Genomic DNA, 25,274 nt, shown 5'->3' with positions numbered 1-25,274 from the left:
TGGAATTCCATAGTCTCTGCTTACCCCGGCGTGAGTTTTATATATGTATGTTCGTATGATTATGAAAGAATCCATCATTATTTCTTTGAAAATGGAACGTTACGTCAGTACGTTATTACAGCAGCTGTAGGCATTTTGGTTAAACTTAGAGGGACTTCGTCTAATACTTCCTATAAAGCGGGATACGACAAGGCAGGAAGCAGATCACAAAATATTAACTTCGATTTCTATTTTCCGCATCAACGTTCTATAAAAGCATAAACACCATGAGAAAGATCATAAACAGAATAACCTTGACTGTCACTTCAAAATACGACTGCTATGCAGCGATTAGCTGAATGATGTACCAGGGTAGCATAAGCTAGTAGGAGTTCACTAGCGTCTGAGCAACATTGACAGAACAGCTGACAGAACAATACATGTCTCTTTCGCACTAGCCTGTATGGTATACTTCTGTCCTGTTGTCAATGTTCATTCATGATAATATTTATGAATGATTAATTTGACAAGGACAGAAGATGGCGCGAAAGAAACACGCATTCATTCGTGGTTCTATGAATGGGCAAGTAAAATCTAAAGCGAAAACGGTCCAGGGGAGTTAAAATGGCCACATCGAAGCAATTCATCTAAGAAACCAATATTGCTATTTGACGTTTGTTTGACGTAAGTACTTACTTCAAAATGCGCAAATATCAAATTGCAATATTGCTTTCTTAGATGAAGCTTGGATTTTAACCCCCCTGGTCTGACAAACTTCGTACCAAATTTTGGACTACCCGCATCATATTTAGACTGATTTGACAACAGGGCCATACTATTTATGAATGATTAACTTGACAAGGACAAAAAGACAGACAGCCTTTTTTCTTTTTCTGACATTAATTATTCATTCATGGTTTCATGAATGGGCAATGACTACAGGACAGAAATATTACCATACAGCCTAGAGTGAAAGAGGTGTGTATATTGTTCTATAAGCTAGTCTGTCAAATAATGTCTGGCAGTATGATGATTTCTAAAGCGAATAAATGAATTATTAAGAACTTCTGTAAACTCATGTTATCCTGGTATCTACTACATAAGCGAAGTTATCAATTTTCCAATCCCGTTTTAAAAAATTTTACTAAATTTTTATTGCCTGTTTATTTGAAAATATAATATTTACGTCATATGGCATTTTTGTTGTGCATTTTGGTGAATTTCCCGAGGGCGCGTCGTAATACTTAGAGGAAATACCATTCCTCTTGGGAAGTAACCTCTATTTGCCGTGTCTCAACATTACGAAAGCAAACAACACCAAGAGAAAAATACGGATAGTCCAAAATTTCGCAGCGATTCACAAAATAATGAACCAGGATAGCATAGGTCACCAGCGTCTAAGCAACAATGTTTGACAGACCAGCTGACAGAATAATAGACACGTCTCCACTCACCGTCGTCGTCGTCTCGTCATCTTTCGCACTAGCCTGCATGCTAACTTTCTGTCCTGTTGTCAAATTAATCACAACACCCGTGGTAGTTCAATATTGGTTACTTTGCAGCTACCCGCAGATTGTCACTATTGTTTACCAGCTGACAAAACAATACACGTCTCTTTCGCACTGGGCTGCGTACTATCTTTCTGTCCTGTTCTGAAGTTAATTTAAATATGATGCGGGTAGTTCAAAATTTGGTTCGAAGTTTGACGAACCAGCTGACAGAATAATAGACACGTCTCTTTCGCACTCGGCTGTGTAGTATACTTCTGTCCTGTCGTCATTGCCCATTCATGAACTATGAGTGAATGATTAATGATAGAAAAATACACTAGGTTCTAAACTATCTTTCTGTCCTTATCAAATTAATCATTCATAAATAGTACAATGAATGGACACTGACAACAGCTTTTTTTATTTAATGGCCTGGTTACAAGATCCTCAAGCCAAGTCTAAAAAACAAAATGACCATCATTTGCAAAAAAAGCGGTCATATATTTTTATTTATAGAATTATTACGACTTACGGCCGTGGAACCAGTCCAATAATTAAAAAAATCGCGCCATATGTTAACCTATTTATTTTTAAAAGCCAAAGTTCTTTCTCAATTTTGTTGTGAATACTTACCACCTCCTTACTGTATTGCTTATTTTTATATTGTTACCTCAGATTATTCTCATAGCCACAGAGCCTCAGCAATTTAGTGTTCCTGTATTAAAATAAAATACATCAATGGATTTAGGTGTCATTGTTTATCCCTTGGTCATTACACATCTCCGTAGTTTTGTCCCTAAGTACTTGTTACCAAACCCCAAGTACTTGGTACCCAACCCCAAGTACTTGGTACCAAACCCTAAGTACTAGGTATCAAACCCCAAGATCTTGGTATCAAACCCCAAGTACTTGGTACCAAACCCTAAGTTCCCCAAGTACGGCGGATTAATGACGGATTAATGACTGATGGACGACGGATGAATGTCGGATCGCGGTTTAATGGTGGTTTAATGACGGATTAGTCACTGATGGACGAAGGATGAATGTCGGATCGCCGGGATCTCCGGGATCTCCGGATCGTGAGCCCAACGCTCAACCACTGGACCACGGAGGCCGTTTTGGGACCAATTAGCTCATTATTTATTTGGAAATGGAACGTTACGTCATTATGTCAGGTGTGGCAAAGAAAATGATGATGAGTGATCCAGCCGGTTTCGCTAACGGCGAGTGCTTCAACTCCGACGCTCATTTGCTCGCATGTGGCTTACAAAACTAATCTTGGTAAAGAATTTAACACACTACGCGAAATCTGTGGGTGTTTTGGTGAGTTCGCGGAGGCCGTTACTTAGGCTTAATATGACAAGCCTTCCTCTATTTGCCGTGTCAATGTCATCACCAGCCCATTAACGTCCCCACTGCTGGGGCACGGGCCTTCCCTATGGATGGATAGGGAGATCGGGCCTTAAACCACCACGCGGGCCCAGTGCGGATTGGTGGTTATTAACGACTGCTAATGCAGCCGGGACCAACGGCTTAACGTGCCTTCCGAAGCACGGAGGAGCTCGAGATGAAAACTTTCTTTTTTGTGGTCACCCATCCTATGACCGGCCTTTGCGAAAGTTGCTTAACTTCAACAATAGCAAACCGAGTGCGTTTACCGCTGCGCCACCGAGCTCCTCAATGAGTGTCAATATCAAGGAAACATAAACACCAAGAGACAAATAATAATCGGAAATCACTGTTCAAACTTTGGTTACAATGCAGCGATTAGCAAAATAATGTACCAGGATAGTATAAGCTAATAGGAGTTCACCAGCGTCTGAGCAACATTGACAGAACAGCTGACAGAACAATACTTAATATCTTTCGCACTGGCCTGTATGGTGTATATTTTTGTCCTGTTATCATCGTCTACTCATCATACTATTTATGAATGATAAATTTGACAAGGACAGAAAGATAGCATACAGCCTAGTGCGAAATAACACGTAGGTAGTTCTGACATTAATCATTCATAAATGGTATCATGAATAGGAAATGACAACAGGACAGAAATATTCAAAATTAAATTCAAATTCAAAATATTTATTTCGGAAACTAGTCCGTATTTAGTTAGTAACAAAAAGCTTAACCTAGTATTAGTAACAGATTCGAAAGACGAACAACATAAAAATAAAATACATGAGGCCGGCCCGAACCACCGAAGCCGCGGACAGCTATGTGACAGCGTGCAATCGCACCCAGCGGTTCAGCAGCGGCGAGTCGTACCGGTCCACCAATGCGCTCATGATGGTGTTGGGGCTGGCACGCGCACGGCGCAACAGAGACGCACAACGCTTACGCATGATCGCGTGGAAGTCGTCTAAACGCTCCTCGCAGAACATACCGGAAGCGCTACAGCGTCGCGACAGCCCCAGCAGCGCCCTGAACGCATTGTTGTATGGCACTCTCAGGTCACTGTATATACGCTTCGTAAAGCTGATCCACAAACCGCACGTGTACAAAATGCTTTGAAGAGCGTAATCTTTACTTGTTTGGTACATCGTGTAAATCTGCGAGTCAACATATTACAGCGCACAGACAGAGACCGGCGCTCCCTCTCGATGTCCAAACCATCACTAAGGTCGTCGGCGACCCAGTGACCAAGAAACTTAAACTTAGAAACCGTCCTCAGCGAAGTGCCTTGTAGTGCAAGGCTTTGCCCATTCATAATAGCATGAATGAATGATTAGTAATTTACAAGGACAGAAATATAGTTTACAACCTAGAAAGAAAGAGTCACGTATTGTTCTGTCAGCTATATTCAACAAGTCAACGATATTATCGATCTGCGGGTAGTTGCAAGTAACAAAATGTTTAACTACCCTCCACACATGTGTTATCGTGAGTATTTGAAACAAGGACAGAAAGATAGCGTACAGGCTAGTGAGAAAGACATGTGTATTGTTCTCACGGATATTGCTGTCAAACAACATTAATAGTTGAGGGTTATTAAAGCAAAATAAGTGTGTATTTATTTAATTATTAAACTCTGTATATTGATTGCTTCGAGTCATCGTCATCAGCCCATTAACGTCCCCACTGCTGGGGCAATTGATCGGGCCTTAAACCATCACGCGGGCCCAGTGCGGATTGATGGTTATTAACGACTGCTAATGCAGCCGGGACCAACGGCTTAACGTGCCTCCCGAAGCACGGAGGAGCTCGAGATGAAAACTTTTTTTTTATTTATTTTTTTGTGGCACCCATCCTATGACCGGCCGCAAAAGTTGCTTTACTTCAACAATCGCAGACCGAGCGCGTTAACCGCTGCGCCACCGAGCTCCTCCTCGATTGCTTCGGGTAAACATTTCAAATCCCCGCTGTTTGGGTATGGCGCACGGTTAACCGTGAATAGCGAGTGTTGCTGGGTGGCTCACAGAGATGGCGCTAGTTACACCATTTTCCAATTAAAAACTGCGTGCTGATTGGTCGGGATCGACGCGGTCTATCGAAATGTTCGTCTGCTTCATGGCGGCTGCATAATTTTAGCTCCGTCAAATAAATAAATATATTTTTGTGTTTTTTGAAAGCCACCGCGGATTTTTTTCATATAACTTTATAAAGTTGTGCTCGTGTGTGTGAAGTGATATTATACGAGGTACCTCGCAATCTTTCTGACTTTTTCGTCACTGACTTCCACGCTGTAACTTGCTGTGACTGTGTTATCGGGTGAGAGCCCTCAGCGCTCTCCATTTGTCCGGCCAAGTAGTTAATGCCATCCGCCGCAAATCTAGAATAAGTCACGTCAAAAAAAAAGCTGTGACTGTGTGACAAGTTTCTTTAAAATTACTTTGAAGAGGAGTCGAATCTTCGCCTTCTGCGGTTAGAAGGTAGCACATATCAAAGCAGGGTGAGTGAGTGGCTTTGTACTTGCACGGGAGTCTGTTTGTGTTACTTGAAGCAACCCACATAATCTTAAAATGTTTACTCTGGTAAGTAACCCATCCAAGATTTGGCTATTTATTTATTATATTTATTATTTATTTATTTTGAGGAAGACTTACGGCCATATACATTTTCTAACATAATTACCAGACAATAACTAAAGGCTAATTACAAGTCTCCACCTAATAGCGGCTAAGTTATTTACTTACCCTTTTACAATCATAAAAATCAAGAATTAAGTAAGTAGGTTAAAGCAGGTTAAGTAAGGTAGGTACAAACATTTGACGTTCTCAAACTAGGGCTAATAAGTCACTTGTGTCTCAAAGAAAGTTTTCGCAATTTTTTGTCGCATCATGGATACTTTAGAACAAAACAAGTCTAGATCGTACTCAGGTGGTAAGCTGTTAAAACTGTCAATAGATCGTAGGTATTATGCCTATAGTTATTTACACTCCCATTCAATTATAAACAATCAGTATTTTTGATATTTTTTTTATTAGGGATAAAAAGCAGTTATACAATGGGTAATACTTAAGATAATATTAAGCCTAAGTTATATCTTAATATATAACCAACTGGAATATCCACATATTACTAATTTTCATCGTTTTCAGCAGGGATGTTATGGATATGAAATTTCAGATACGGATTGGATACGATTTTAAGAATGATTATTATACCGGATACGGTTACGGATATTATTTTTTTAAGGGATTTCGTAAAAGAAAAAGTAAAATACAAATAGGTAATAAAGTGGTTTTATTTATAACGACAAAAGTTATAACGACAAGTTATAAGTAATGTTTATTTATTTATTTGTACACAATAAAACAGACATAACAAACATACAAAGAAAACAGATAGTACAGGTAAGCTTATCTCTAAACAAAGAGATTTCTTCCAGCTGACCCACGTGACAAGAGAGACATTGAACGTATAATATTATATAGATAAGACATACATACGCGTACAAATTATTTAGCAATTACTTATACTAATATAAAACAAAATATTAACCTAAACCTACAAACCACATTTAAATTTATAATCTGCGTTGTCGGGACTCTTTAAGGGAGCTGTTTAAAGAAATAAATATACTGACGGTCGCAAGTCAATATATTTATGAAAACATTATGTATGTGCGTAAAAATTTATCTCTCCTTCCGAGAAACTGTGAAAGGCATACTTACAATACAAGGAATAAAAATAAAATTGTTGTTCAAAATTCTAGATTAAGTAAATTAAATTCATCTTTTTTGGGGTTATGTATACGTTTTTACAATAAAATACCAGATAATATTTTAAATTTGTCAGAGAACAAATTTAAAGCTCACGTGAAGCTTACTTTATGTAAAAAAGCCTATTATAAGATTAATGATTACCTAAATGATAAAAATGTCTGGTATTGAATGTGTTCCTCTAGTTATTAAATAACTTGTAATGTACCCTCATTGATTTAAAAGATGTGTTGCTGTTGCAGTTTCTTGTCATTTCTTCTCCTCAGCCATAACACCTTGCGAAATGACGTAAATTCAAAAATGTTACATTGACCTTCAACAAGTTTATCCATGATAATTACGTTGAATAAATGATTCTGATTCTGATTCTGAAATAAATTATATAAAATATATATTTCATAAATACATAAACGTTAATGTTAATGTTATGATGACAAAAGAAGAAAATAACAAACATTGCGCGCGGCTTGTGTGTCGGCACTGGTAGCTGCTATCCGATCAAAACAACTTGTAACGTGTCTCAATTAGGCTCCGCCCCTATCCGATAATATCCGAAACTTTTATTTCGGATTCGGTTACGGTTACGGATGATTTTTATGTCGGATATCCGATAGTTTCGGTTACAGAGATCCCTGACATCCCTGGTTTTCAGCCATCCTTACTTTACATTTTTTTATGATCTAAGTACACGAGGTCCCGAAAATTTGGGGGTCTCGGATCGGGTCTGGATCTCGAATTTGCTATTTTGAGTCGAGACATGTCGTTCACAAGGTGTTTTGTATGAAATCTTCGGGGTGTGATATTGTGTAAGTTTTACATTTTTGACGTTATTGTACTGTAGCTGTGGCGCCCTGCAATAATTAATATTTTCTTTCTTTTTTTTACTTCTTTTTTAGTCTAAATAGATTTTACGTGCTAAATATAATAAGTAGTGATTATATTTATCTTCTGTCCCTTTATTTAAAGGAACCCACCAAAAATACCAGTGAGACCACCGAGGGGACCACCTCCACCCCCCTGGTTGCCATTGTCCTGATTGCCATTTCCCTGATTGCCATTTCCCTGATTGCCATTTCCTTGGTTGCCATTTCCCTGATTGCCTTGTCCCTGATTGCCATTTCCTTGATTGCCATGTCCCTGATTGCCATTTCCCTGATTGCCTTGTCCCTGATTGCCATTTCCTTGATTGCCATTTCCCTGATTGCCATTCCCTTGATTGCCTTGTCCCTGATTGCCATTTCCTTGATTGCCATTTCCTTGATTGCCATTTCCCTGATTGCCATTCCCCTGATTGCCTTGTCCCTGATTGCCATTTCCTTGATTTCCAGTGCGGATTGATGGTTATTAACGACTGCTAATGCAGCCGGGACCAACGGCTTAACGTGCCTCCCGAAGCACGGAGGAGCTCGAGATGAAAACTTTTTTTTTATTTATTTTTTTGTGGCACCCATCCTATGACCGGCCGCAAAAGTTGCTTTACTTCAACAATCGCAGACCGAGCGCGTTAACCGCTGCGCCACCGAGCTCCTCCTCGATTGCTTCGGGTAAACATTTCAAATCCCCGCTGTTTGGGTATGGCGCACGGTTAACCGTGAATAGCGAGTGTTGCTGGGTGGCTCACAGAGATGGCGCTAGTTACACCATTTTCCAATTAAAAACTGCGTGCTGATTGGTCGGGATCGACGCGGTCTATCGAAATGTTCGTCTGCTTCATGGCGGCTGCATAATTTTAGCTCCGTCAAATAAATAAATATATTTTTGTGTTTTTTGAAAGCCACCGCGGATTTTTTTCATATAACTTTATAAAGTTGTGCTCGTGTGTGTGAAGTGATATTATACGAGGTACCTCGCAATCTTTCTGACTTTTTCGTCACTGACTTCCACGCTGTAACTTGCTGTGACTGTGTTATCGGGTGAGAGCCCTCAGCGCTCTCCATTTGTCCGGCCAAGTAGTTAATGCCATCCGCCGCAAATCTAGAATAAGTCACGTCAAAAAAAAAGCTGTGACTGTGTGACAAGTTTCTTTAAAATTACTTTGAAGAGGAGTCGAATCTTCGCCTTCTGCGGTTAGAAGGTAGCACATATCAAAGCAGGGTGAGTGAGTGGCTTTGTACTTGCACGGGAGTCTGTTTGTGTTACTTGAAGCAACCCACATAATCTTAAAATGTTTACTCTGGTAAGTAACCCATCCAAGATTTGGCTATTTATTTATTATATTTATTATTTATTTATTTTGAGGAAGACTTACGGCCATATACATTTTCTAACATAATTACCAGACAATAACTAAAGGCTAATTACAAGTCTCCACCTAATAGCGGCTAAGTTATTTACTTACCCTTTTACAATCATAAAAATCAAGAATTAAGTAAGTAGGTTAAAGCAGGTTAAGTAAGGTAGGTACAAACATTTGACGTTCTCAAACTAGGGCTAATAAGTCACTTGTGTCTCAAAGAAAGTTTTCGCAATTTTTTGTCGCATCATGGATACTTTAGAACAAAACAAGTCTAGATCGTACTCAGGTGGTAAGCTGTTAAAACTGTCAATAGATCGTAGGTATTATGCCTATAGTTATTTACACTCCCATTCAATTATAAACAATCAGTATTTTTGATATTTTTTTTATTAGGGATAAAAAGCAGTTATACAATGGGTAATACTTAAGATAATATTAAGCCTAAGTTATATCTTAATATATAACCAACTGGAATATCCACATATTACTAATTTTCATCGTTTTCAGCAGGGATGTTATGGATATGAAATTTCAGATACGGATTGGATACGATTTTAAGAATGATTATTATACCGGATACGGTTACGGATATTATTTTTTTAAGGGATTTCGTAAAAGAAAAAGTAAAATACAAATAGGTAATAAAGTGGTTTTATTTATAACGACAAAAGTTATAACGACAAGTTATAAGTAATGTTTATTTATTTATTTGTACACAATAAAACAGACATAACAAACATACAAAGAAAACAGATAGTACAGGTAAGCTTATCTCTAAACAAAGAGATTTCTTCCAGCTGACCCACGTGACAAGAGAGACATTGAACGTATAATATTATATAGATAAGACATACATACGCGTACAAATTATTTAGCAATTACTTATACTAATATAAAACAAAATATTAACCTAAACCTACAAACCACATTTAAATTTATAATCTGCGTTGTCGGGACTCTTTAAGGGAGCTGTTTAAAGAAATAAATATACTGACGGTCGCAAGTCAATATATTTATGAAAACATTATGTATGTGCGTAAAAATTTATCTCTCCTTCCGAGAAACTGTGAAAGGCATACTTACAATACAAGGAATAAAAATAAAATTGTTGTTCAAAATTCTAGATTAAGTAAATTAAATTCATCTTTTTTGGGGTTATGTATACGTTTTTACAATAAAATACCAGATAATATTTTAAATTTGTCAGAGAACAAATTTAAAGCTCACGTGAAGCTTACTTTATGTAAAAAAGCCTATTATAAGATTAATGATTACCTAAATGATAAAAATGTCTGGTATTGAATGTGTTCCTCTAGTTATTAAATAACTTGTAATGTACCCTCATTGATTTAAAAGATGTGTTGCTGTTGCAGTTTCTTGTCATTTCTTCTCCTCAGCCATAACACCTTGCGAAATGACGTAAATTCAAAAATGTTACATTGACCTTCAACAAGTTTATCCATGATAATTACGTTGAATAAATGATTCTGATTCTGATTCTGATTCTGAAATAAATTATATAAAATATATATTTCATAAATACATAAACGTTAATGTTAATGTTATGATGACAAAAGAAGAAAATAACAAACATTGCGCGCGGCTTGTGTGTCGGCACTGGTAGCTGCTATCCGATCAAAACAACTTGTAACGTGTCTCAATTAGGCTCCGCCCCTATCCGATAATATCCGAAACTTTTATTTCGGATTCGGTTACGGTTACGGATGATTTTTATGTCGGATATCCGATAGTTTCGGTTACAGAGATCCCTGACATCCCTGGTTTTCAGCCATCCTTACTTTACATTTTTTTATGATCTAAGTACACGAGGTCCCGAAAATTTGGGGGTCTCGGATCGGGTCTGGATCTCGAATTTGCTATTTTGAGTCGAGACATGTCGTTCACAAGGTGTTTTGTATGAAATCTTCGGGGTGTGATATTGTGTAAGTTTTACATTTTTGACGTTATTGTACTGTAGCTGTGGCGCCCTGCAATAATTAATATTTTCTTTCTTTTTTTTACTTCTTTTTTAGTCTAAATAGATTTTACGTGCTAAATATAATAAGTAGTGATTATATTTATCTTCTGTCCCTTTATTTAAAGGAACCCACCAAAAATACCAGTGAGACCACCGAGGGGACCACCTCCACCCCCCTGGTTGCCATTGTCCTGATTGCCATTTCCCTGATTGCCATTTCCCTGATTGCCATTTCCTTGGTTGCCATTTCCCTGATTGCCTTGTCCCTGATTGCCATTTCCTTGATTGCCATGTCCCTGATTGCCATTTCCCTGATTGCCTTGTCCCTGATTGCCATTTCCTTGATTGCCATTTCCCTGATTGCCATTCCCTTGATTGCCTTGTCCCTGATTGCCATTTCCTTGATTGCCATTTCCTTGATTGCCATTTCCCTGATTGCCATTCCCCTGATTGCCTTGTCCCTGATTGCCATTTCCTTGATTTCCATTTCCCTGATTGCCATTCCCCTGATTGCCTTGTCCCTGATTGCCATTCCCCTGATTGCCTTGTCCTTGATTGCCATTTCCCTGATTGCCATTTCCTTGGTTGCCTTGTCCCTGATTGTCATTTCCCTGATTATCGTTCCCTTGGCCATCATGATTGCCGTTGCTGTTCCCCTGGTTGTCATTCCCTTTGCTTTTTTGGCTTCCAACCTGAGTTGGTTGACTGATTTGAGTGATATGAGATCCGCTCGCAACCTGCTTCGTTTCTTGAATCTGTACCATGGCTTGCTTTACAGGAGATGAGTTTGAATCATCGTTGGAGTCACCTGTAACATAAAATAAAGAATAAATAATTAGAACATATAGGACGGTAAGTACTTGGAACCTGCCAGAGGGCAGCAGTAACTGACAGTACTATTCAGAGGCGGAGGACAACCCCGATACTGACCCCGCCGGCGTGGTCGACGATTTCCCTCAATCAGCGCTAATCGCTATCGCCCCAATAGGGTCGATTAATTCTTTCAAATATTTTTCCTCTCAGACGATGCCCTGAGCCGAGGTTCGAGCCCAACTGGGCACCCTCAGGCCTGTTGTTTTAAGCGTTGTACCGGGTGTGAGCCTTCAGCGCTCCCCATTTGTCCAGCCAAGTAGTTAATCTGCGGCAAATCTACAATCTCTTCTTTGCGAGTCGATGGCGATCGGTACTAAATTTTTGCTGACCAATAATTGGCCACGTTTACGGCATTGTCAGTGGCTTCGTAAAGGTCTTTAATAGTGCAGGTGTTAGGGCACTTAGGACAGCACAAAAGGTGAGCCATCCCTGCATAGGGTCTTTTGTTTGGTCCTAATGAGGACCGATAAGTCACGTCAAAAAAAAAAAAAAGAGGCGAAGGACAGGAGTCCTAGTACGGCTTGGTAATAGACTACTCTGGGCGCCATCCCACTCGCGTCAGAGTACTGGGGGGCGGTAGGCAAGAGGAAAACCACTGCCCTATTTTTCCCTAAAAAAGTAGCATGGAGAATGCTGCACAAGAACATCATCTCTCTAGCTGAATAGAGTACTGCGGGGCACTCGGATAGTACAGAGATAGAGATCTTACAAAGGAAAAAGGATTAGACTGAACCTTTTCTGAGGACATCACCAATTTGGTCAGTGTACGTCCTTCTAGGGGTGGTATTAATAAACTAATCTCAGCTTCGAGACTGCCCTCAAGATCGTGTCAATGTGACAGTTCTCAGTTTATTTGGCAATCAAGGACAAGGCAATCAAGGGAATGGCAATCAGGGACAAGGCAATCAGGGGAATGGCAATCAGGGACAAGGCAATCAGGGGAATGGCAATCAGGGACAAGGCAATCAAGACCATGGTCTTGAGGGCAGTCTCAGCTGAGATTAGTTTATTAATACCACCCTAGGTCTTATTAAGTAAAGTATAAATAATAGTTTGATTGGTATTTACCATCGGGCCTTGCATTTATTGCGACGATGAGCTGAAAAATAATAATAAAATCATAATTTGTAACATCATAAGCTCACGGGTACGTCCCAATATGGGACTTTCAAGGCAACGTTCCACAAAATAAAAGTATCGCTTTCCAGATTTAATCAAATCAAATATACTTTATTGCACACAATATACAAAAAAAACTAACACAGATGATGATAGATACAGTACAACAGTACAGTAGTATTTAACGTGATAATTACCTATTTTCTCATTGCTTGGGGTATATTATTCAAAAATATAATCTAATTGTAAAGACATAATTAAGTATATAAGTAATAATAAAAAAATATATCCACAAAAATCATTTTACAACATCATCATCAGTCCATTAACGTCCCCACTGCTGGGGCACGGGCCTTTCCTATGGATGGATAGGGAGATAGGGCCTTAAACCACCACGCGGGCCCAGTGCGGATTGGTGGTTATTAACGACTGCTAATGCACCAACGGCTTAACGTGCCTTCCGAAGCACGGAGGAGCTCGAGATGAAAACTTTTTTTTTGTGGTCACCCATCCTATGACCGGCCTTTGCGAAAGTTGCTTTACTTCAACAATCGCAGACGGAGCGCGTATACCGCTGCGCCACCGAGCTCCTCATTTTACAACATTAAAACACATAATAACGGGTTCTTACCGCGTTTAAAGCAGGGATATGAGACTCCCGATATTTCGACACTGTTGCAAGTGCCATGATCACGGGATGACTGATGAGATTGGAGTCAGTCAGAGTCACTCCAATCTCATCAGTCATCCCGTGATCGTGGCACTGGTTTCATCACGATGTTTTCCTTCACCGCTGAGCACGTGATTATCATTTATGACCCAAACATGAATTGGAAAAGTAATTCGGCAATTATTGGTTTAGGCCTGTGCTGGATTCGAACCTGCGACCTCAAAGTGAGAGGCAAGTGTTCTACCAACCGGGCTACCACGGCTCACAGTGACTTTGTATAATTAGTAATATTACAAATACGTTATAAATATCTCACCAGAGCAAGAGTTATGAAAACCTTCATTGTTTGTATTTTCTCTTGACTTCTAGACTTCAAGAATAAACTTCAGTACTTACTACAAGATCTCTACAAAGAGCAGTTACAACTATACCTGAATTAATTTTATGTTGATATTTATATATTATCTTTGTCGAATGTAAACAATTATCATAGTGTTTATTTCTATTTATGTTTTATTTACGTACATATATTTTATGTATTGTTATTTAACCTACTTAACACATTATATTTATCTTTATTAATTGTTATTGTAATCAACTCAGGGATGTCATAAGAAGAAAAACGGATTTGGGCATACATTTTCTTTATATATTATATCAAAAAGAATAGAATAGACCATAATAGAAAAAGTTTATTATAAAAGGGTGCCACACACAAAAAAAGTCAACAACATCATATCAAATTTCCACTAAAACAATTACAAAAAAGCAAGACGGATGTTTGTCGAAATGATCATAAGGTGGTGGTGGACGTCCTGAGATAAAAGGGCCTCACTCAGCACAAGTCGCGGCGTGAACCACGACGCTGGTATTATGTGGACCCTGTTGGGTGACGCACGAACATCGTGTTCCATAAACATGTGTTAATGGTGTAAGTACATAAATTATAATCATCATCATCATCATCAGCCCATTACCGTCCCCACTGCTGGGGCACGGGCCTTCCCTATGGATGGATAGGGAGATCGGGCCTTAAACCATCACGCGGGCCCAGTGCGGATTGATGGTTATTAACGACTGCTAATGCAGCCGGGACCAACGGCTTAACGTGCCTTCCGAAGCACGGAGGAGCTCGAAATGAAAACTTTTTTTTGTGGTCACCCATCCTATGACCGGCCTTTGCGAAAGTTGCTTAACTTTAACAATCGCAGACCGAGCGCGTTTACCGCTGCGCCACCGAGCTCCTCATAAATTATAATATAGTACCAAATTACTTTAATAGAATAGGAGAAATAATTTACTACGAAAGCAATATATAAAGCGAAAGTTGTTGGTAGGGCTGGCAGAGGAAGACCTAGAAGGACGTAATTCGAGATTAAAGATGAAAATTACCTATTTTCTCATCACTCGGGTACATAATTATTCAAAAATACAATGTAATAGCAGAAGCATAATAATATATAAAAATAATTGTTGCTTGATATTTGGATCACATTATGTATAGAAGTATGTTGCTTGCTACATACAGGGTGTTAGTGACATCGTAACGAATACTCAGAGGGATGATTCAGACCATGATTCTGAGTTAATATCAAGTGGAATTTTCCGTCGCAAAATTCATGTTATTTTTTTAGTTTTTTTAAATTATTTTCAATTCTATACTTTTGCGATGGAAAATTCCACTTGATATTAACTCAGAATAATCAGCTGAATCATCCCTCTCAGTATTCGTTACGATGTCACTTACACCCCATACAAGTACATACAGTAGCCATACAAGTAGGTATGGGTGTTAGTGACACTGTAACGAATACTGAAGGGGATGATTCAGACCATGATTCTGAGTCGATATCAAGTGGAATTTCCTGTCGGAGAAGTCATGAAAATTTTAGAGCTTATTTAAATTGTTTTCCGTTCCATACTTTTGCGACGGAAAATTCCACTTGATATCAACTCAGAATTATGGCCTGAATCATCCCTCAAAGTTTTCGTTACGATGTCACTAACACCCTGTAAGTACGAGGGGAGGTCAAAAAGTTCGCGGAATGAGGGGGAAGGGGGTCGAAATTAAACACGAAACTATTTTTCCTTTTCAATATATTCTCCCTTAACCTTAACACATTTTCCGGATCTATCAAATAATTTGTTTATTCCATCATAAAAAAAAGATTTCTCTTTGCTGTCAAAATAGGCCGAAATTGCAGACTTGACTTCTTCATCATCGCCAAATTTTCGTCCACGCAGTTCCTTTTTCATTTTTGGGAACAAATAATAATCGCTGGGGGCCAAGTCTGGACTGTAAGGCGGGTGGTTTAATTTTTCGAACCCGCATCGGTGAATGGCAGCCGTCGCAACATGGCACGTGTGGACGGGTGCGTTGTCGTGCAAAAGGAGCACACCTCTTGACAGCTTTCCTCTTCTTTTTTCCTTGATAGCTTCTTTCAATCTATCCAGTAAAGAAGCGTAGTAATGTCCCGTTATAGTCACACCACGATCTTTATAATCAATCAGCAAAATACCTTCTGTATCCCAAAAAATAGTGGCCATGATCTATCCGGCCGATTGTGACACCTTAAACTTCTTTGGAGGAGGTGTGCCTTTTTTATGCCACTGCATCGACTCTTGCTTCGACTCAGGTTCATAGTGGTGAACCCAGGTTTCATCTCCAGTAACAATCCGGGCCATAACTTCTTCCTTATTCTCTCCACAGAGCTCTAAAAACTGGCGAGAACACTCGACACGCTCGCTTTTTTGAAGTGGCGTGAGCATTCTTGGAACCCATCTTGCGCTGACCTTAGTCATCCCAAGATGTTGATGTAGGATATTTAAAATACTTGTTTCGGATACACCGACCATTGCTGCAAGCTGCTTCTTCTTCAAGCGGGTATCTTCTAATACAAGTTTCTCTACTTTTTCGATGATTTCCGGTGTGGTGGCCTCAATGGGCCGTCCGGAGCGGGGGTCATCTTCAATCGACTCTCTTCCTTGCTTGAAAAGACTATGCCACTTGTAAACCATGGTTTTACCAGGGGCAGAGTCCGCGTAAACTGCTAACAGCTCTTAAAAAATCGTCTGAGCGGATTTTCCTTGCTTGGTGAGGAACTTAATGACGGCGCGGTGTTCAATTTTCTCCATATTCGCTGAGTTCTTCCCGATTCACTTGTTTGCTGGTCGATAGTTCAAACGTTAATGACCCGATTTGCTTCAAACTTGGTACATATACTGTTAATGAGGTGTGCAACTAGCGGCTACCTGTACGAGCAAACCAACCCCCTCCAACCCCTCCATTCCGCGAACTTTTTGACCTCCCCTCGTATATTGCTTCTCTTTATTTTGATCATCATCATCATCAGCCGTACGACGCCCACTGCTGGGCATAGGCCTCCCCCAAGGATCTCCACGACGATCGGTCCTGCGCTGCCCGCATCCAGCGGCTTCCCGCGACCTTCACCTGATCGTCGGTCCGCCTAGTAGCGGGCCTACCCACTGAGCGTCGTCCGACAGCATAATAAGATGTAATTGTGCTTGATTGTAATAAAAAGCCCACAAACAAAGATGTCTGTTATACATGAAATTACATGGTTAAATTACAAGGTAGGTCTAGCAAAGGAAGACCTAGAAGGACGTACATTGACCAAATTGGAGATGTCCTTAGAAAAGGTTCAATACGATCTAATCTGAACCGGCGTGCGTGTATGAAGCGATTGATGAATGTGGAGGAAGCAAGAGAAGTGTGTCAGGATCGAAGCAAATGGAATTCCATAGTCTCTGCTTACCCCGGTGGGAAATAGGCGTGAATTTTTGTATGTATGTATGTATAACCTGACCGAACTATCAAGTTTAGTTTTCTTATTATATAAATGACCTTAAAAACTATTGGGTTAGAGATATCATTCTGTTTCCATCACTATGCAAATATTGACACAACTGCAATGCAATAAATTCTACAATAAATAAATACTATTAAATTTTATTACCTATTATTAAAAAATAATAACATTATTAAAAGATAAATAAAATTGTTATTCATTTTCCACCGTAAGTATTGAACAACGATTTAAATGACATTAATAAAGGACAAAATAAAAATAAATATTATTAATTATTATTTTCACTGAATAATAGAAAATACCATATTTAAAATAAAGTCTGTAGTCGAATAGTAGATTTAAATCTATATTTAGAATATAAACACAACTGTGGATGATTTAAAAATGTATAAATACTTATTGGAAATAAATCGACGGCAGTTGTAAAACTATTTCGTTGCGGATAAGATAATTATTATTGAATAATAATTATTATTACGTGAAAACATAGAAAAATGAGAATTTCAGTAGTTATCACACTGGTAAGTTATTTTAAAATTAAGAAATAATTAATGAATAATAATTATTATTACGTGAAAACCTAGAAAAATGAGAATTTCAGTAGTTATCACACTGGTAAGTTATTTTAAAATTAAGTATTTTACTATCTATGATTTTTGTTGAAACTCACAAATTGAAAATTGAAGAAATAGATAAGTACTTGGATGTATTTGGTTGAATATAATGAATATAAGGAGCGGGAAAATAAAACGGCGTCGTTCTTGCTACTCCATTTTGTTTCTATATTTTTTTATGATAAAATATATCTGTCAGTACTATTCAGAGGCAGAGGACAGGAGTCCTAGTATGGCTTTGTAATAGACTACTCTGGGCGCCATCCCACTCGCGTCAGACAGAGTACTGCGGGACGGAAGGCAAGAGGGAAACCACTGCCCTATTTTTCCCTAAAAAAGTAGCATGGAGAGTATTTAGACTGGAATGGAAAATGCTACACCGATAAGAGCGTGGCTCTTAAATGAAAATATGTGGCCAGCTAGCTAAATTGTTACACCCCGTTTTCGCTAGATGGCGCTTGTCTGTGACAAAAATTAAAACGAAATAATTTCTAACTCGGACGAGACTTGAACCCGCAGCGCTTATTAGCCGGAACGAGCGTATTTATTTTATTTATTTATTAAACTCACGCCTATTTCCCACCGGGGTAAGACTATGGTATTCCATTTGCTTCGACACACTTCTCTTGCTTCCTCCACATTCATCAATCGCTTCATACACGCACTCCGTTTCTAAGTAGATCGCACTAAACCTTTTCTAAGAATATCTCCAATTTGTACATTGTTTTTAAAGCACATAATAACGGGTTCTTACCGCGTTTAAATGGGGATAAGTACCCGTTATTATGTGCTTTAATTATCTCCAATTTAGTCAATGATTCTTCTAGGTCTTCCTCTATCAGCCCTACCACCAACCTTCGCTTTATACAGGATGTTAGTGACATCGTAACGAATACTGAGGGAGATGATTCAGACCATGATTCTGAGTTGATATCAAGTGGATTTTCCTATCGGAAAATTCATGAAAATTATAGTGCCTTTTCGTAATTATTTTCAGTCCCACACTTTTGCGATGGAAAATTCCGCTTGATATCAACTCAGAATCATGCTCTAAATCATCCCTCAGTTTTCGTTATGATGTCACTTACACCCTGTATACCGCTTTCGTAATCCTATTATAGAAAGAAAGAAAGAAACATTTATTATTTAGGACACCACAGACACGGATAACATATATATACATTACAATGACATCACATCAGAAGTCAACGCACACACGAAATATTTTCTACATACATACATACATAAACTCACGCCCGTAATCCCAAATGGGGTGGGCAGAGCCACAAATAATCAAAGACAACTTGCAGCCACTGTTGATACGAAGTCCTAAGATGGATATGATGAACCTTATGGTGATAAGGGATCAGCCTATCGCCCATAACATTAGTCCATCATGTTAGAGGACGCAATCCCTCTGTCGGTTTTTACGACATGCCCGGGAAGACAAGCAGCTGAACGTGTTCTATGTTTTTTATTTGCTCCCAGAACAGCATAGAAATATTTTCTAAGTATATAGAAACATGGAAAACGAACACAGAAATTTATACCTACATTAAATGTGACGTCATGTCGGCTTACCTATGTGTAGTGGATGGTGTCCCGTATGAAGGTCCTCACTCAGCTTAATAATCCTTCATCCGCTCTGTGTCCAAACCAACTTAACATTCCCTTCTCAATCTTAGTCACTATATCGTCTTTTACACCACATCTCTCTTACACTGTTTCACCGGGACGAGCGTGTTAACCATTATATTTCTTATTCTATGCCGTTGCACCACCAGGTCCTCCTCCTGTCTATGTGAAATTCTTCAAACCATGTATCGTCATTAAGCCGACCCTGGCGCCATCCATCTATAAAACATACCATACATAAACAGCCTATATACGTCCCACTCCTGGGTACAGGCCTCTCCTCAATCAACCGGAGGGGGTATGGAGCATACTCCACCACGCTGCTCCACTGCGGGTTGGTGGAGGTGTTTGGGCTAGTAGCTCGGGACCAATGGCTTAACGTGCCTTCCCAAGCACGGAATCATCTTACATTTTCGGACAATCAGGTGATTCAAGCCTGCAATGTACTCTACAGTCTCACAAAGTGATTTCGACAATGTCCCCATCGGGAATTGAACCCGGACCTTCAGATCGTGAACCCAACGCTCTGATGATGATGATCTCCGACCGATTTCGGTCATGGCGACCACTTCGACTCCTAGTCGGCATGACGCTGATGCGCCCGAAGATGGCTTAACCACTAGACCACGCAGGCTGTTGCTGGCTTATCAGCGTCGTGGCTCACGCCGCGACTTGTGCTGAGTGAGGCCCTTTTATCTCAGGTCGTCCACCACCACCTTATGATCATTTCGACAAACATCCGTCTTGCTTTTTTTGTAATTGTTTTAGTGGAAATTTGATATGATGTTGTTGTGTTTTTTTTTTTGTGTGTGGCGTCCTTTTATAAGAAACTTTTTCTATTCTATTCTATTCTATTCTATTGTTGTGTGTGGCTATCTATAATGTTTATTTTTTTATTATGCAGCTGATCGCAGCAGTCAACGCTAGACCCAGTATATATCCAGGCGAGTATTTCAATCAATCAATAATAGGCTAGATTCCAACTAGTCAAATCAGTTACTTTTTACTAAACGTCAAAATACGAAATTACTAAAAAAATTGCATGGAAAACCACACTATGACGTCATAGAAAAACGTGATAAAATGTCGGACTTATTATTACGTATTTCTTGATTAAAATTAATAAATAAGTTAAATAGAAAAAAGAAAATGTTTTTCGTTAGTTCTAGATCTGTCTTTATTTTAGTAATCAGAATTTCATAATTTATCTTTAACCTAGTACACGACCCAATTGGAATACAATCGCGAGCTATAATTTTTCTTATCTTTATAAAACCAGGAATATGAGTATATGAGATTCCTCAAACAATCTGTGTGTGATTGTTTACAAAAACACAAACAAATACTTTATTTCACAGAACTCAATTTAAAATAAAACAGACATAACACAAATAGCCATGAGCTTAAATATGATATTAATAATTAAATTTAATTATTAAAAATAATAACTAAATTATTATAAAATAATAACTAAATTATTATTCGTAATTCTTATTTTTTATTATTCTACTTTTTTATATTTCGTCTATTATTAATTTATTACGACATAAGTTCACGGCTGTATTGTCAACTTGAGTAATCACGGATACATTTATATATTTTTGTAAAGAAGCATTAAAATACTTTCTTATAAAATAAATGCTACTATATTTTATTAAAAATATATTTTTTTTAAAGATGGAGATCAAGTAATTGATCAAAATCAAGATGGCGTTCAGCTAGCGAATGGTAAAAATATCTATCAAGATACCAACCAAGGACAAAACGCCGAACAAGATGTTTCAGGTGGTCGAAAGCAAAAGAACGACCAGGGAATAAATCAAAACCAAGACAGTATTGTACTGGCTAATGGTAAAAATATTGGCCAAATAACTAACCAAGGACAGAATGGCGAACAAGATACTTCTGGGGGTGTAAGTAAAAATAATGACCAAGGGATTGATCAAAACCAAGACAGTATTAAAGTAGCTAATGGTAAAAATATTGGCCAAGTAACTAACCAAGGACAGAATGGCGAACAAAATTCTTCTGGGGATGTAAGTAAAAATGATGACCAAGGGATTGATCAAAACCAAGACAGTACTGAAGTAGCTAATGGTAAAAATATTGGCCAAATAACTAACCAAGGACAGAATGGCGAACAAGATACTTCTGGGGGTGTAAGTAAAAATAATGACCAAGGGATTGATCAAAACCAAGACAGTACTGAAGTAGCTAATGGTAAAAATATTGGCCAAATAACTAACCAAGGACAGAATGGCGAACAAGATACTTCTGGGGGTGTAAGTAAAAATAATGACCAAGGGATTGATCAAAACCAAGACAGTATTAAAGTAGCTAATGGTAAAAATATTGGCCAAGTAACTAACCAAGGACAGAATGGCGAACAAGATTCTTCTGGTGACCGAAACACAGACAATGATAAAAACATAGATCAAAATCAAGATAATAATCAAAAAGGTAATGGCAAAAATATTTACCAAGTGAGCGACCAAGGTCAAAATGCTGAACAAAAAAGCTCTGGTGATCGAAACAAAGACAATGATAAAAACATAGACCAAAATCAAGATAATAATCAAAAAGGTAATGGCAAAAATATTTACCAAGTGAGCGACCAAGGTCAAAATGCTGAACAAAAAACGTCTGGTGATAGCAACACAGACAATGATAAAAACATAGATCAAAATCAAGGCAATAATCAAGAAGCGAATGGCAAAAATATTTACCAAGAGAGCAACCAGGGTCAAAATGCTGAACAAGATTCATCTGGTGGTCCAAACAAATACGCTGTCCAAGGTATTGGTCAAAATCAGGATAGCTCACAAGTTGCTAGAGGCATAAACATTGGCCAAGTAACAAATCAATTACAAAACGGACAACAAGGCTCTCGAAACGGCTTGCCAAGTCTCCCGAATAAGGGCAGCATTCCAAAAACTAACCAGAATCTTTATCAAAACCAAGGGAGTATTCAACAGGCCAATGGGAAAAATATCGGACAAGTTACAGGCCAATACCAAAATGGTATACAGAATGGTATTGGCGGAAGGCTGCCAATTCCGATCAGAGGAATAAAACCAAACGCTTATCAAGGACTTGGTCAAAATCAATTGAGCATTCAGCAGGCATATGGGACCAATATTGACCAACTGACTAACCAAGGTAATTAAAACATAACCTCACAACTCGATCTCAATTTGCGTCGTCAGAGGTCGATCAATCGCAAGATGAACTAAGTACCCACGCCTCACCGAGCTTTCTGTTAGACCAACGTGATAGGTGAGCCGTATCGCCGTGTATAATGGTCGAGACAACTGTGATTAAAAATAAGTATGAAACATAATATTAATCCAGTCAATTTTATTGAACAACAATACAATATAAGTACTTATAAACAATTTGCACAATTTTACATGATGCTGTACGGTCACGAGCATTAATATGTATACACTTTGGTACCATGTCACATTAACTTTTTTGACAAATTGAACTGTAAGTCTCACTAAATGTCAAAATGTTAGTGCGACAGAGTCCTAAAGTGGGTACAATATATTGCTCATGACTGTACTATTTACTGCACTCGTCAAACTACTACTACTACTATAAAATGGACTACTTATTTTTTTTAAATTATTATTTGACATTATGGTATATATATCATTTTGTTTTTAAAGATGTAAATAAAGTTTTGATATCTTTATAATATAAAAACAGACGACGTCCTGAGCCGAGGTTCGCGCCCAACTGGGCACCCTCAGGCCTGTTGTCTTAAACGTTGTAGGTACCGGGTGAGAGCCTTCAGCGCTCCCCATTTGTCCGGCAGTAGTTAATGCCATCTGCGGCAAATCTACAATACCTAAGTCACGTAACTTTTTTTTAAGGGCAAAATGGCGTTCAAACTTCTGGTGGAAACGGGTCTACTGACCAAGGAATAAATCAAAACCAAGGAAGCTCGCAATTAGCCAAAGGAAGAAACTTAGGACAAGTTAATAATCAGCTCCAGAATGGGATGCAAAAAGTGACTGTTACGAAAGGCCTACCTGGCACCAAGCAAATAACTCAAAACCAGTTGAATACCCAAGGAGCGAATGGCGAAAACATCCACCAACTCACTACTCAATACCAAAATGGCGAACAACTTCTTTAGAAAGTGAAAATTACATACATACATGGTATAACCAAACAAGGTGTACTCAAAAGTGACAGCTAACATTTCGAGGTTAGCCGCGCTGACGCCATTTTTAATTAAATTACCTTTCTTATGTATAAAATAAAGTTTCTTCCAACACAATTCGTTTTAATTTAAGAACATAACAGGGGAGCTAAAATTGCCACATCGAAGCAATTCATCTAAGAAAGCAATATTGCAATTTGACATTTCCGCATATAAAAGTATTTGTGCAATTCAAACAACTGTCAAATAGCAATATTGCTTTCTTAGATGAATTGCTTCGAAGTGGCCATTTTATTCCCCATATCCCAATTGTGGTCAACAGCCACCGTGGTCTGTTGGTTAGAGCGTTAGGCTCACGATCTGGAGGTCAGGGTTCGATTCCCGATGGGGACATTGTCGAAATCACTTTGTGAGACTGTCCTTTGTTTGGTAAAGACTTTCCAGGCTTGAATCACCTGATTTTCCGAAAAAGTAAGATGATTCCGTGCTTCGGAGGGCTCGTTAAGCTGTTGGTCCCGGCTATTAGCCGTAAAAACACCTCCACCAACCCGCAGTGGAGCAGCGTGGGGGAGTATGCTCCATACCCCCTCCGGTTGATTGAGGGGAGGCCTGTGCCCAGCAGTGGGACGTATATAGGCTGTTTATGTTATGTATCCCAATTGTGGTATCTCACGGAACAGAAAAAGAGGTTGGAAGGGCCGAGTGAGCGTGAAACGCCCGCCATACAAGTATGAGCAAATAGTTCATACTTCAACTTTGCACTCCACTCGTCCGCAAACTTTACGACGCACGGAGCTCCGCGATAGTGTGTTAAAAGATCGTCTTGTGCATTATAACCTGCAGGGCAGAAACACAAATATCGACTATCATGCAAGAAGATCCCTCCTTATAACAGGAAAGATAATAGTATCTTATGCAACAGTTGTATAAGAAGGGTCAAAAAATGCGAGTGGCGTGAGTTGCGATGTGAGCCTTGGCGAACATCGCAATAAGAGACGCCACGAGCATTTTTTGACCTAGTTATACAACGTTGCATACAATACTTTTTCTACGACGACGTAATTTTAAAAGAAACACAAAAAATTTCCAATTTATTTTCCAACGCGCGGGAAAATGGCGGCAAATGTATACTTTTTTTTTATAGTATATCTATGGCACCAAACAAAGTAAAGGTGCCAGTTTCCAGGTCAAAAAAAAAAACAACAACAATGCTTTTTTGGCGACATTATAGTACAGTTACACTTTGTAAACAATGCTTTTATAGGCCATAGAGCGTACACTTTTTCAAAGAGTTTAATTATGTATGTACTTATATTAGACTTTTTGGTTATTTAAATGCCAGATTAAAGTAGAGGAGTAGAAAAAAACCTTAGTATAGATATCATCGGCTATTTATTCAATATCTACGAAAAGTAATGATAAAATTTCAGCCTATCACATAAAATATACTACATTGCCGGTAAAGTGGCTGTGGAATTTGAAAAGCAGTAGAGCTATCGTAATAGAGAGGGGTT

The 25,274-nt window shown here is 38.7% G+C and overlaps 2 protein-coding genes across 5 annotated transcripts; one reads left to right on the top strand and one right to left on the bottom strand.

Moving 5' to 3' along the window:
* Positions 1-7,441: 7,441 nt before the first annotated feature.
* Positions 7,442-13,950, bottom strand: LOC126379623 (N66 matrix protein-like). 4 transcript variants are annotated; one of them, XM_050028453.1, is made up of 4 exons: positions 13,827-13,950; positions 12,790-12,820; positions 11,438-11,656; positions 7,442-7,794 (listed from the first exon to the last, which is right to left on the bottom strand). In XM_050028453.1, the coding sequence occupies exons 1-4, from the start codon at positions 13,851-13,853 to the stop codon at positions 7,595-7,597; spliced, it is 477 nt and encodes a 158-aa protein (XP_049884410.1). In that variant the 5' UTR covers positions 13,854-13,950; the 3' UTR covers positions 7,442-7,594. The 4 variants fall into 4 exon arrangements, with proteins under 4 accessions (XP_049884410.1, XP_049884412.1, XP_049884409.1 ...); XM_050028455.1 differs by having other exon boundaries at positions 7,442-7,734; XM_050028452.1 differs by lacking the exon at positions 7,442-7,794 and adding an exon at positions 10,815-11,167.
* A 3,930-nt stretch (positions 13,951-17,880) lies between these two features.
* On the top strand, positions 17,881-23,751 carry LOC126379706 (uncharacterized protein DDB_G0290685-like). Its single transcript, XM_050028527.1, has 5 exons — positions 17,881-17,955; positions 20,494-20,533; positions 21,267-22,172; positions 22,296-22,748; positions 23,468-23,751. Exons 1-5 carry the CDS (start codon positions 17,929-17,931, stop codon positions 23,731-23,733), a joined length of 1,692 nt encoding a protein of 563 aa, XP_049884484.1. The 5' UTR covers positions 17,881-17,928; the 3' UTR covers positions 23,734-23,751.
* The last annotated feature ends 1,523 nt before the right edge of the window (positions 23,752-25,274 follow it).

Source organism: Pectinophora gossypiella, chromosome 29 (genome assembly GCF_024362695.1).
Source record: "Pectinophora gossypiella chromosome 29, ilPecGoss1.1, whole genome shotgun sequence".
Taxonomy (NCBI): Eukaryota; Metazoa; Arthropoda; class Insecta; order Lepidoptera; family Gelechiidae; genus Pectinophora; species Pectinophora gossypiella.
The sequence above is the reverse complement of the archived record's forward strand: the minus strand, read 5'-3'. Positions and strand labels throughout refer to the sequence as shown.